General features: G+C 44.2%; 1 protein-coding gene and 1 long non-coding RNA gene across 2 annotated transcripts in view; one reads left to right on the forward strand and one right to left on the reverse strand.

The window, feature by feature from the left end:
* The window catches only part of LOC115187773 (dual 3',5'-cyclic-AMP and -GMP phosphodiesterase 11A-like), a 34,927-nt gene extending 21,545 nt beyond the window's left edge, over positions 1 to 13,382 (forward strand). Inside the window, exons 9-18 of the mRNA XM_029746798.1 lie at positions 699 to 791; positions 6,345 to 6,395; positions 7,280 to 7,426; positions 7,756 to 7,863; positions 9,556 to 9,665; positions 9,868 to 9,958; positions 12,258 to 12,358; positions 12,510 to 12,587; positions 12,691 to 12,754; positions 12,884 to 13,382. Coding sequence (XP_029602658.1) covers positions 699 to 791; positions 6,345 to 6,395; positions 7,280 to 7,426; positions 7,756 to 7,863; positions 9,556 to 9,665; positions 9,868 to 9,958; positions 12,258 to 12,358; positions 12,510 to 12,587; positions 12,691 to 12,754; positions 12,884 to 13,186 — 1,146 coding nt within the window. The 3' untranslated portion in view covers positions 13,187 to 13,382. The remainder of the gene's footprint in view (positions 1 to 698; positions 792 to 6,344; positions 6,396 to 7,279; positions 7,427 to 7,755; positions 7,864 to 9,555; positions 9,666 to 9,867; positions 9,959 to 12,257; positions 12,359 to 12,509; positions 12,588 to 12,690; positions 12,755 to 12,883) is intronic.
* Positions 8,367 to 9,665, reverse strand: LOC115187788 (uncharacterized). The gene is made up of 3 exons (XR_003876134.1): positions 9,542 to 9,665; positions 8,693 to 8,799; positions 8,367 to 8,392 (listed from the first exon to the last, which is right to left on the reverse strand). It is a non-coding gene; the product is annotated as an uncharacterized LOC115187788 (long non-coding RNA).
* Positions 13,383 to 14,406: the final 1,024 nt, after the last annotated feature.

Raw genomic sequence — 14,406 nt, forward strand, 5'->3', positions numbered from 1 at the left:
TCTATCTATCTATATCTATATATGTATGATGAGACAGTGGATTGAGCAGGTTCTATCTATCTATATCTATATATGTATGATGAGACAGTGGATTGAGCAGGTTCTATCTATCTATATCTATATATGTATGATGAGACAGTGGATTGAGCAGGTTCTATCTATCTATCTATATCTATATTTGTATGATGATACACTGGATTGAGCAGGTTCTATCTATCTATATCTATATATGTATGATGAGACAGTGGATTGAGCAGTCAGATGGAACAGAGTAAATAGACATTTCAATGTCATAGATTTAGCCGGTGGTAACTTGTGGAATAGACACTGGCTGGAATGCGGTTTTAACCCATCAGCATTCAGGATTAGACCCACCTGTTGTATAATAGATATTATAAACTGGGTGGTTCGAGCCCTGAATGCTGATTGGCTGACAGCCATGCTTTATCAGACCATATACCATGGGTATGACAAAATATTTATTTTTACTGCTCTATTTACATTGGCAACCAGTTTATAATAGCAATAATGCGCCTCTGTGGTTTGTGATATATGGCCAATATACCACATCTACCACATGCTTAAGAACAGCCCTTAGCCGTGGTATATTGGCCATATACCACACCCCCTCATGCCTTATTGTTAATTAGAAAGCTGTTTTATAGGTAGAAACGTTTTTCTACCCTGTCTCCATACAGGCCTTTGTGATATTCTGTGGGCTGGGGATCAACAACACCATGATGTACAATCAAGTGAAGAAGACCTGGGCCAAGCAATCTGTGGCCCTGGATGTGAGCATTGATAGTTTGCGTCCCAAATGGTCAAAAGTAGTGCACTATAAAGGGCTTAGGGTGCAATTTGGGACTGAGCCATGTACTCTTCTCCCTTCACTCACTAGGCGTTTAGGATATTTATTTTTTTAAATGTGCCTTTCGTGAACTAACACTCTCACTTGACTTTTCCCCCCTAATAGCTCTGACTTTACTGATAGCTGTTTCACTGAGAGAAAATGTACTTACTATGACTGAGATATGTGGTTGTCCCACTTAGCTATCTTAAGATGAATGCACTAACTGTAAGTCGCTCTGGATAACCGTGTCTGGTAAATGACTGAAATGTGAATGTAAAATGAAAATGTTAGCTAGCCAGTCTAGTTGCTGGGCTTTGGGCTCCACTGTCTGTCTGTCTGTCTGACTGAATGTATGGTCCTCAGAATGCTTTATGAAATGTGGTTGAAACACATATCAGACTTGGTGAGAGGCAATATACTAGTATACTGTATTATATTATGTTATGTATACACTATATACTAGTATATTATATTTACTATATACTAGTATATTATATTATGTATACACTATATACTAGTATATTATATTTACTATATACTAGTATATTATATTATATACACTATATATTAGTATATTATATTATATATACTATATACTAATATATTGCATTATATATACTATATATTTGTATATTAAATGATATATACCATATATTAGTATATTATATTATATATACTATATACTAGTATATTAAACTAAATATACTGTATATTGATATATTATATATACTATATACTAGTATATTTTTACTCCTGACACTTTTTGCAGTGTGCGATCTTTTTTTGACAGCATCCCCTCTTCGGAAACAGTGAAAATAACTGTAATATTTATGGTGGGAGAAAAGAACCCTGCTGAATATTAATGTGTAGGATCGGCTCAGGCAGTAGAGGATAATACTGTAAAAATGCAGTCATGAGTAGTGTGAAGAAGACAATATTGCGTCTATGTATGCATCCCAAATGGCACCCTATTCCCTATATAGTGCACTACTTTGCGCCAGATCCCATATCATCATGCATGTCCCACACCCACCTGCAGGGGGCCAGAGAGGTTCATGAGGAGAGAGAGAGAGAGAGAGAGAGAGAGAGAGAGAGAGAGAGAGAGAGAGAGAGAGAGAGAGAGAGCGAGAGCGAGAGCGAGAGAGAGAGAGATTTTTTTATTTTATTTTTATTTTACATTTGTTTAACCAGGTAGGCAAGTTGAGAACAAGTTCTCATTTACAACTGCGACCTGGCCAAGATAAAGCAAAGCAGTTCGACACATACAACAACACAGAGTTACACATGGAGTAAAACAAACATACAGTCAATAATACAGTACTAAAACAAGTCTATATACAATGTGAGCAAATGAGGTGAGATAAGGGAGGTAAAGGCAATAAAAGGCCACGGTGGCGAAGTAAATTCAATATAGCAATTAAAAAACACTGGAATTGTAGATTTGCAGTAGGTGAATATGCAAAGTAGAAATACTGGGGTGCAAGGGAGCAAAATAAATAAATACAGTAGGGGATGAGGTAATTGTTTGGGCTATTTATAGATGGGCTATGTACAGGTGCAGTGATCTGTGAGCTGCTCTGACAGCTGGTGCTTAAAGCTGGTGAGGGAGATAAGTGTTTCCAGTTTCAGAGATTTTGTAGTTCGTTCCAGTCATTGGCAGCAGAGAACTGGAAGGAGAGACGGCCAAAGGAGGAATTGGCCCTGGGGGTGACCAGTGAAATACACCTGCTGGAGCGCGTGCTACAGGTGGGTGCTGCTATGGTGACCAGTGAGCTGAGATAAGGCGGGACTTTACCTAGCAGGGTCTTGTAGATGACCTGGAGCCAGTGGGTTTGGCGACGAGTATGAAGCGAGGGCCAGCCAACGAGAGCGTACAGGTCGCAGTGGTGGGTAGTATATGGGGCTTTGGTGACAAAATGGATGGCACTGTGATAGACTGCATCCAATTTGTTGAGTAGGGTGTTGGAGGCTACTTTGTAAATTACATCACCGAAGTCGAGGATCGGTAGGATGGTCAGTTTTACGAGGGCATGTTTGGCAGCATGAGTGAAGGATGCTTTGTTGCAAAATAGGAAGCCAATTCTAGATTTAACTTTGGATTGGAGATGTTTGATGTGAGTCTGGAAGGAGAGTTTACAGTCTAACCAGACACCTAGGTATTTGTAGTTGTCCACATATTCTAAGTCAGAACCGTCCAGAGTAGTGATGCTGGGCGGGCGGGCAGGTGTAGGCAGCGATCGGTTGAAGAGCATGCATTTAGTTTTACTTGTATTTAAGAGCAGTTGGAGGCTATGGAAGGAGAGTTGTATGGCATTGAAGCTCATCTGGAGGGTAGTTAACACAGTGTCCAAAGAAGGGCCAGAAGTATACATAATGGTGTCGTCTGCGTAGAGGTGGATCAGAGACTCACCAGCAGCAAGAGCGACATCATTGATGTATACAGAGAAAGAGTTGGCCCAAGAATTGAACCCTGTGGCACCCCCATAGAGACTGCCAGAGGCCCAGACAACAGGCCCTCCGATTTGACACACTGAACTCTATCGGAAAAGTATTTGGTGAACCAGGCGAGGCAATCATTTGAGAAACCGAGGCTGTTGAGTCTGCTGATGAGCATGTGGTGATTGACAGAGTCGAAAGCCTTGGCCAGGTCAATGAATACGGCTGCACAGTATTGTTTCTTATCGATGGCGGTTAAGATATCGTTTAGGACCTTGAGCGTGGCTGAGGTGCACACATGACCAGCTCTGAAACCAGATTGCATAGTGGAGAAGGTACGGTGGGATTCTAAATGGTCAGTAATCTGTTTGTTAACTTGGCTTTCGAAGACCTTAGAAAGGCAGGGTAGGATAGATATAGGTCTGTTGCAGTTTGGGTCAAGAGTGTCCCCCCCCTTTGAAGAGGGGGATGACCGGAGCTGCTTTCCAATCTTTGGGAATCTCAGACGACACGAAAGAGAGGTTGAACAGGCTAGTAATAGGGGTTGCAACAATTTCGGCAGATAATTTTAGAAAGAAAGGGTCCAGATTGTCTAGCCCGGCTGATTTGTAGGGGTCCAGATTTTGCAGCTCTTTTAGAACATCAGCTGACTGGATTTGGGAGAAGGAGAAATGGGGAAGGCTTGGGCGAGTTGCTATGGGGGGTGCAGTGCTGTTGACCGGGGTAGGGATAGGGGTAGCCAGGTGGAAAGCATGGCCAGCCGTAGAAAAATGCTTAATGAAATTCTCAATTATAGTGGATTTATCGGTGGTGACAGAGTTTCCTATCCTCAGTGCAGTGGGCAGCTGGGAGGAGGTGCTCTTATTCTCCATGGACTTTATAGTGTCCCAGAACTTTTTTGAGTTTGTGTTGCAGGAAGCAAATTCATGCTTGAAAAAGCTAGCCTTGGCTTTTCTGACTGCCTGTGTATATTGGTTTCTAACTTCCCTGAAAAGTTGCATATGACGGGGGCTGTTCGATGCTAATGCAGAACGCCACAGGATGTTTTTGTGCTGGTTAAGGGCAGTCAGGTCTGGAGAGAACCAAGGGCTATATCTGTTCCTGGTTCTAAATTTCTTGAATGGGGAATGCTTATTTAAGATGGTGAGGAAGGCATATTTAAAGAATAACCAGGCATCCTCTACTGACGGGATGAGGTCAATATCCTTCCAGGATACCCAGGCCAGGTCGATTAGAAAGGCCTGCTCGTTGAAGTGTTTCAGGGAGCGTTTGACAGTGATGACCGCTGACCCATTACGGATACAGGCAATGAGGCAGTGATCGCTGAGAACTTGGTTGAAAACAGCAGAGGTGTATTTAGAGGGCAAGTTGGTTAGGATGATATCTATGAGGGTGCCCATGTTTACGGCTTTGGGGTTGTACCTGGTAGGTTCATTGATAATTTGTGTGAGATTGAGGGCAACAAGCTTAGATTGTAGGATGGTGTTAAGCATGTCCCACTTTAGGTCACAGAGCAGCACGATCTCTGAAGATAGATGGGGGGGGCAATCAGTTCACATATGGTGTCCAGAGCACAGCTGGGGGCAGAGGGTGGTCTATAGCAGAGAGACTTGTTTTTAGAGAGGTGGATTTTTAAAAGTAGAAGTTCAAATTGTTTGGGTACAGACCTGGATAGTAGGACAGAACTCTGCAGGCTATCTCTGCAGTAGATTGCAACACCGCCCCCTTTGGTCGTTCTATCTTGTCGGAAAATGTTATAGTTAGGGATGAAGATTTCAGAGTTTTTGGTGGACTTCCTAAGCCAAGATTCAGACACAGCTAGGACATCTGGGTTGGCAGAGTGTGCTAAAGCAGTGAATAAAGCAAACTTAGGGAGGAGGCTTCTAATGTTAACATGCATGAAACCAAGGCTTTTACGGTTACAGAAGTCAACATAAGAGAGTGCCTGGGAAATAGGAGTGGAGCTAGGCACTGCAGGGCCTGGATTAACCTCTACATCGCCAGAGGAACAGAGGAGGAGTAGGATAAGGGTACGGCTAAAAGCTATGAGAATTGGTTGTCTTGGACGTCCGGAACTGAGAGTAAAAGGAGCAGGTTTCTGGGGGCGATAAAATAGATTCAAGGTATAATGTACAGACAGAGGTATGGTAGGATGTGAATACAGTGGAGGTAAACCTAGGCATTGAGTGATGATGAGAGAGATATTGTCTCTAGAAACATAATTGAAACCAGGTGATGTCATCGCATATGTGGGTGGTGGAACTGAAGGGTTGGATAAGGTATATTGAGCAGGGCTAGAGGCTCTACAGTGAAATAAGCCAATAAACACTAACCAGAACAGCAATGGACAAGACATATTGACATTAAGGAGAGGCATGCTTAGCCGAGTGATCAAAAGGGTCCAGTGAGTAGTGAGATTGGTTGGGGTCATGGCGATTCAGACAGCTAGCCGGGCCATGGGTAGCAAGCTAGCAGAAGACGGAAGTCTGTTTTTAGCCACCTCGTGCGTTTCCGTCAGTAGATTAGTGTGGTTCCGTGTGGTAGAGGGGACCAAATCCAATTGGAAAAATAGTTATAGTTATAGATAAATAGGGAGAGATATAAAGAGAGAGAGATATAAAGAGAGAGAGAGAGAGATATAAAGAGATAGAGAGAGATATAAAGAGAGAGAGAGATATATAAAGAGAGAGAGGGAGAGATATAAAGAGAGAGAGAGAGAGTTATATAAAGAGAGAGAGAGAGAGATAAAAAGAGAGTGAGAGATATAAAGAGAGAGAGAGATATATAAAGAGAGAGAGGGAGAGATATAAAGAGAGAGAGAGTTATATAAAGAGAGAGAGATATAAAGAGAGAGAGATATATAAAGAGAGAGAGGGAGAGATATAAAGAGAGAGAGAGTTATATAAAGAGAGAGAGATATAAAGAGAGAGAGATATATAAAGAGAGAGAGCTAAAGCGATAAAGAGAGTGAGAGATATAAAGAGATAAAGAGAGAGAGATATAAAGAGAGAGAGAGAGAGAGTCCATGAGTCAATGATGATGTTTTCTCCTCCCTCAGATGCTGTCCTACCACGCAACATGCTCCAAGGTAGAGGTGGACAGACTCAAGGTAGGTCTGAGAATTACATTACATGTAGAAGAAATAGAAAAACAAACAAACAAACAAAACAAACAAAATCTACAAGATAATAATCAAAACCGGTATCCATGTAGAAGTCACCTGGTTACTTTCCCAGGGGTGCATTCACTAGGAACCAAACAGCAGAAACCAGAATGAAACAGGGAGGAATCTACCTGAATTTGTCCAATAGAAACGTCCATTTTCGTTGCAAAACGTTTTGTTACGTCAGACTAATGCGTACACCCCAGGACTATGATGAAGTGGGACTGGTGAGGTGTGGAGGTGGGGGTCGGAGGACCTATCATAAAGAGTGACTGGAGGGACTGGTGAGGGGTGGAGGTGGAGGTGGGGGTCAGAGGACCTATCATAAAGAGGGACTGGAGGGACTGGTGAGGGGTGGAGGTGGAGGTGGGGGTCAGAGGACCTATCATAAAGAGGGACTGGAGGGACTGGTGAGGGGTGGAGGTGGAGGTGGGGGTCAGAGGACCTATCATAAAGAGGGACTGGAGGGACTGGTGAGGGGTGGAGGTGGAGGTGGGGGTCGGAGGACCTATCATAAAGGGGGACTGGAGGGATTGGTGAGGGGTGGAGGTGGAGGTCAGAGGACCTATCATAAAGAGGGACTGGAGGGACTGGTGAGGGGTGGAGGTGGAGGTGGGGGTCAGAGGACCTATCATAAAGAGGGACTGGAGGGACTGGTGAGGGGTGGAGGTGGAGGTGGGGGTCAGAGGACCTATCATATAGAGGGACTGGAGGGATTGGTGAGGGGTGGAGGAGGAGGTGGGGGTCAGAGGACCTGAGGCTTTGAGTTTGTTATTTCCTGTTCAGCTACTAGGACGCTCAATATTCACCCTGACATTCTACTCCCTCAGGCTGCTAAGATCCCTTTGAGCAGTGAGCTGGGCATCGAAGAGTTCCACTTCAACGATTTCTCATTGGACAACGACGCCATGATCACTGCCTCCCTCCGGATGTTTCTGGAACTCGGAGCCGTCCAGAAGTTTAAGATTGACTATGACGTGAGTGAGGTCAACAATGAGGGTGAATGGAGAGGCTTTCTTATTTCTCTCCAGGGTTGCAAAATTCCAGCAACTTTTCCAAAATCCCGACAATTTCCAGAAATCCTGGTTGGATTATAGCAGATTTCCTGGTTATTCTGTCCTGATTCTGGGAATCTTCCAACTGGGGTTTCAGTAAAACCTGGGGATTTTGGGAGTACCGGAATTTTGCAACCCTATTTATCTTGTTTTTGATGAACTCTCTTGGTGACATGTTACAGTAACACCTGATATGAGAACAACAGCAAAACAAACATGTATTCCTTATGACTGTCCCTCATCCCTCTCAGGTCCTGTGTCGCTGGCTGCTGACGGTGAGGAAGAACTATCGCACGGTGGCGTACCATAACTGGAGGCATGCCTTCAACGTGTGCCAGTGCATGTTCCTCATGATCACAGTGAGTCAACGCAACAAAACATGCTCTATGTACACATTTAGAAAAGAGGGTTCCTCAAGGGTTCTTTGGTAAGGCTGATGGGTCTATATGGTGTTACGAACCGGCTGAGAGTTCACAACAAAAGGGAGACAATGTGGAGACAAGGAATATCAAAATATATATTTATTAAATAAAGTAAACTAAGAACAATGAACAATGGTGTGTGTAATCAGTAATCAGTAGTGTAAGTGAGTGTTTCGCATGCCTGAATGTAATAATGCAGGGTGTTGAAAGGTGCCAAAGCAAATAACCAAAAAGCCACACAACTGCCACACAACTGCCACACAACTGCCACACAACTGCCACACAACTGCCACACAACTGCCACACAACTGCCACACAACTGCCACACAACTGAAATCAACCAAGGTGTCTGCATGGAGAGAGTCTCCCCAATCAATGTGGAAGAGGTTTATTTATCCTGGGACACACCCGGGCCCAGGTGTTTCCCATGTAGCTGACGACCCTCCCAACTCCGCCCACCGGCATCCTAATAAGGAAACAAGAACAAAGAGAGAGAATATGGCAGACAGAGTGGGAGGGTCGTCACAATGGGGACCGAACCATAATGAGTCAAAGTTCCCTTTGAGCCCTTAAATGGTTCTTTGCAGTTCAAAAAAGGGTTCTTTAATCTTTTAGGGATAATAAAAATGTAGGGGCGTGGTTTGCTAAGAACTATTTTTGTGCAGCCGTGAGTGAGAGTGTCATTCCAGTTTATCCAATCTGTTGTGTGATATCGTTACATGTCAGATTTGAATATGGCCAGTACAGTGTCTTGTAAAAGACTCACGTAAGGCCTTGTGTCAGTTGGGAACGGTTTGCTGAGTCAGACGATCTCAGTCCTCTCCTCAGGGACCCCAGCCGTTCCAGAGCTACCAGTTAACACAATAATGACACCTGTGGAGTTTTAACAATATAATATGACTAACCAGAATAAAACACAGTGTATGGTTCTTCAAAAGGTTATTTGTAGAACCTTTGAGATTGACAAAGATTCTTTAAAGAACCATTCTCCATAAAGGTTCTATAAAGAACCATTAGAAAGCGTTCTCAATAGCAGCGAAAAGGGTTGTAAGCATAGCGGAACCTTTTTGGTGCTACTGTATTTAGAACCATATTTGAATGGTTCTTTGTAGAACCTTTGGAAAGGGTTCTCTGCAGCACTGTAAAAGTTCCATTTAAAACCTTTATAGAACCTTCAAAAAAGGGTTCTACAGTACCTTCATCAAGAATCCACACCCCTTGACTTTTTCCACATTTTGTTGTGTTACAGCCTGAATTAAAACATTTATTAAATTGAGATTTTGTGTCACTTGCCTACACACAAAATCCCATAATGTCAATGTGGAATTATGTTTTTTGAAACTTTTGAAATGAATAAAACATTTAAGGCTGAAATGCCTTGAGTCAATCAACCCCTTTGTCATGGCAAACTGTTTTGTTCACATTGTTTCTCAATTTGTTTCTCCACTAAGGCAATTAAAGTAAAGATTAACCAATTACAATGGTTATGTCCCAAATGACCTATTTTGTTCCCCACTTTTGACCAGGGACGGGACAAGGGTAGTGCACTATATAGTAAATAGAGTGCCATTTGGGACACAAGTAATGTCTTGGATAGTTTCCGTACTTCCGTTACCTCTGTGTCCGCAGACGGCTGGTTTCCAGGATGTTCTGTCGGATGCAGAGACCCTGGCGTTGATGGTGGGTTGTCTCTGCCATGACTTAGACCACCGTGGCACCAACAACGCCTTCCAGGCCAAGTGAGTCACCTCGGCTGAGCCCCAAAGAGAAATAAGGAAAATGAAGGAAAATAAAGAAAAATTAGGAAGATATTAGCCTGATCAGTCAGTCAGTCTGCACGTCCGTCCGTCCGCCTGCCTGTCCGTCCATCTTCCCTGTTAATCAATCAATCAGTCAATTAGTGCAATCAGTTGAATGTACTTCCTCTGCTGCTTCCTACAGGACTGGCTCTGCTCTGGCCCTGCTCTATGGGACATCAGCCACTCTGGAGCACCATCACTTCAACCATGCAGTCATGATCCTACAGAGTCAGGTAACCTTGGCTACCATCACCTTTACTTAAGAGCTTCCATTTATTCCTCAACCCTGACATTCCCCCTTCCATATATTACCTGAAAATATATTTTTCAACAGGGTCATAAAATCTTAATATACACTGCTCAAAAAAATAAAGGGAACACTAAAATAACACATCCTAGATCTGAATTAATTAAATAATCTTGTTAAATACTTTTTTCTTTACATAGTTGAATGTGCTGACAACAAAATCACACAAAAATAATCAATGGAAATCCAATTTATCAACCCATGGAGGTCTGGATTTGGAGTCACACTCAAAATTAAAGTGGAAAACCACACTACAGGTTGATCCAACTTTGATGTAATGTCCTTAAAACAAGTCAAAATGAGGCTTAGTAGTGTGTGTGGCCTCCACGCGCCTGTATGACCTCCCTACAATGCCTGGGCATGCTCCTGATGAGGTGGCGGATGGTCTCCTGAGGGATCTCCTCCCAGACCTGGACTAAAGCATCCGCCAACTCCTGGACAGTCTGTGGTGCAATGTGGCGTTGGTGGATGGAGCGAGACATGATGTCCCAGATGTGCTCAATTGGATTCAGGTCTGGGGAACGGGCGGGCCAGTCCATAGCATCAATGCCTTCCTCTTGCAGGAACTGCTGACACACTCCAGCCACATGAGGTCTAGCATTGTCTTGCATTAGGAGGAACCCAGGGCCAACCGCACCAGCATATGGTCTCACAAAGGGTCTGAGGATCTCATCTCGGTACCTAATGGCAGTCAGGCTACCTCTGGCGAGTACATGGAGGGCTGTGCGGCCCCCCCAAAGAAATGCCACCCCACACCATGACTGACCCACCGCCAAACCGGTCATGCTGGAGGATGTTGCAGGCAGCAAAACGTTCTCCACGGCGTCTCCAGACTCTGTCACGTCTGTCACGTGCTCACTGTGAACCTGCTTTCATCTGTGAAGAGCACAGGGCGCCAGTGGCGAATTTGCCAATCTTGGTGTTCTCTGGCAAATGCCAAACGTCCTGCACGGTGTTGGGCTGTAAGCACAACCCCCCCCTTGGACGTCGGTCCCTCATACCACCCTCATGGAGTCTGTTTCTGACCGTTTGAGCAGACACATGCACATTTGTGGCCTGCTGGAGGTCATTTTGCAGGGCTCTGGCAGTGCTCCTCCTGCTCCTCCTTGCACAAAGGCGGAGGTAGCGATCCTGCTGCTGGGTTGTTGCCCTCCTACGGCCTCCTCCCCGTCTCCTGATGTACTGGCCTGTCTCCTGGTAGCGCCTCCATGCTCTGGACACTACGCTGACAGACACTGCAAACCTTCTTGCCACAGCTCGCATTGATGTGCCATCCTGGATGAGCTGCACTACCTGAGCCACTTGTGTGGGTTGTAGACTCCGTTTCATGCTACCACTAGAGTGAAAGCACCGGCAGCATTCAAAAGTGACCAAAACATCAGCCAGGAAGCATAGGAACTGAGAAGTGGTCTGTGGTCACCACCTGCAGAACCACTCCTTTATTGGGGGTGTCTTACTAATTGCGTATAATTTCCACCTGTTGTCTATTCCATTTGCACAACAGCATGTGAAATGTATTGTCAATCAGTGTTGCTTCCTAAGTGGACAGTTTGATTTCACAGAAGTGTGATTGACTTGGAGTTACATTGTGTTGTTTAAGTGTTCCCTTTATTTTTTTGAGCAGTATATATTTTGCTCATGTCTTCCATCAGGGTCATAATATCTTAAAACATATTTTTTCGCATTTCTTCCAACAGGGTCATAGATTCTTAATATGTATTTTTGTCATGTCTTCCAACAGGGTTATAATATCACAATATGTATTTTTGTCATATCTTCCAACAGGGTCATAATATCACAATATGTATTTTTGTCATGTCTTCCAACAGGGTTATAATATCACAATATGTATTTTTGTCATGTCTTCCAACAGGGTCATAATATCACAATATGTATTTTTGTCATGTCTTCCAACAGGGTTATAATATCACAATATGTATTTTTGTTATGTCTTCCAACAGGGTCATAATATCACAATATGTATTTTTGTCATGTCTTCCAACAGGGTCATAATATCACAATATGTATTTTTGTCATGTCTTCCAACAGGGTCATAATATCACAATATGTATTTTTGTCATGTCTTCCAACAGGGTTATAATATCACAATATGTATTTTTGTCATGTCTTCCAACAGGGTCATAATATCACAATATGTATTTTTGTCATGTCTTCCAACAGGGTCATAATATCACAATATGTATTTTTGTCATATCTTCCAACAGGGTCATAATATCTTTGCCAACCTGTGTTCCAAAGAGTACAGTAGTATGATGCAACTGCTGAAACAGGCCATCCTCTCCACTGACCTCACCCTGCACTTCCAGTAAGTCTTCCAACTTCCACATACAGTTGTAGAAGAGATACTTAATAACATAAACAGACCGGCACTCAGGCTACCTCCCATCTGCTTTGCCATTGAACCTCCCTCCTTTTCCTTGTATCCGTTTTGTGACTCTATCTGTGCTCCTAAACAGGCGAAGGAGCAAGTTCTTTGACTGTGTTCTCTCTGGAGAGTTCAGCTGGACAGACGAGGCTCACAGAGAACTACTCAGGTCCTTCCATCTTTCTTACTTGTCTATTGAACCATGATCAACAATCTCCTTATGTGGAGACTTGGTTTGGTTCTAAACAACCTCTGACCCCTGTCATCACCAGGTCTATGCTAATGACAGCATGTGACTTGGGTGCAGTGACCCGCCCCTGGGAGATCTCCAAACAGGTGAAACATTACAAAACGTCTTCCTGTGTCTCAAATGGCACCCTAATCCTTGTATAGTGTACTAGTTTTGACTAGGGTCCATAGGGTCATCATTGACATCATTGACATCACTTTGAAATCCCCCTGCAGGTTGCGGAGTTGGTGACCAGTGAGTTTTTCGAGCAAGGTGACAGGGAGAGGTCTGAGCTCAAGTTGACTCCAGCGGTAAGCAGTACACAGTACTACTGTAACACCTCCCTTCAAACTACACTTCCCTTCAAACTACACTTCCTGTTAAACTACACTTCATTTTACAACTTCACTTCCCTTCCAACTACACCTCCCTTCAAAATAAACTTCCCTTCACTACACTTCCCTTCCAACTACACCTCCCTTCAAAATAAACTTCCCTTCACTACACTTCCCTTCCAACTACACCTCCCTTCAAAATAAACTTCCCTTCACTACACTTCCCTTCCAACTACACCTCCCTTCAAAATAAACTTCCCTTCACTACACTTCCCTTCCAACTACACCTCCCTTCAAAATAAACTTCCCTTCACTACACTTCCCTTCCAACTACACCTCCCTTCAAAATAAACTTCCCTTCACTACACTTCCCTTCCAACTACACCTCCCTTCAAAATAAACTTCCCTTTACTACACTTCCCTTCCAACTACACCTCCCTTCAAAATAAACTTCCCTTCACTACACTTCTCTTCAATGTCAGATCATCAACTTTGATATTAATGCTCCATCCACTACAACCTTGATTCACTTGAGTCCAAACTCCATTAATGCACCTTTCGTCTGCACAGCATTTAGGAAGTAGACTTTTATCTTTCCTTCTGCTGAGCTTCAGTATCTTTCTAACACCATCTGGGTTCCCAAAAGTTAGCCTTGATGTAGGGAGTTCTTTCTTTTGATATTCAACTGTTGGGATGAAATGACTAAAGTTAGTTAAGTGATTAGGAGTGCCTTTCATGGTGGATGATACTGTAACAGCAGTTTCTCTTCCTGATCCCCCATCCCCCGTTCCCCGTCCCCCCGTCCCCCCGTCCCCCGTCCCCCCGTCCCCCGTCCCCCGTCTCCCCGTCCCCCCGTCCCCCCGTCTCCCCGTCCCCCGACCCCCCCGTCCCCCGTCCCCCCGTCCCCCCCGTCCCCCCGTCCCCCGTTCCCCGTCCCCCCGTCCCCCCGTCTCCCCGTCTCCCCGTCCCCCCGTCCCCCGTCCACCCCGTCCCCCGTCCCCCCGTCCCCCCGTCCCCCCGTCCCCCTCCGTCTCTCTCTTCAGGCCATCTTTGACCGTAATCGTAAAGACGAGCTGCCTGCCCTGCAGTTGGAGTGGATAGATGGGATCTGTAAGCCCCTCTACCAGGTAACAGACTCACCTGTTCTAAACCCATCTAGTCTGTTTGTTACTGACACTCCAAGTTAAAGGAGAAATCCAACACAATAAAATCTATGTACAGTACTTTCGTTTAGTCCAGACCTGTATGTTTTCACAGTATGATGTCTTCTGAAATGTCTTTATTTCATCCCTTTTTTCAGTCATCCTGCATGAAATGAGCCTATTTCTGTCTATGATACAGCTCCTTCTAAGTCAGTCTCCCACACTGTCTCCCCTCTAGGCTCTGATGAAGCTAAACGTGAAGCTGAAGCCTATGGTTGATGG

Source organism: Salmo trutta, unplaced genomic scaffold, assembly GCF_901001165.1.
Source record: "Salmo trutta unplaced genomic scaffold, fSalTru1.1, whole genome shotgun sequence".
Lineage (NCBI taxonomy): Eukaryota > Metazoa > Chordata > Actinopteri > Salmoniformes > Salmonidae > Salmo > Salmo trutta.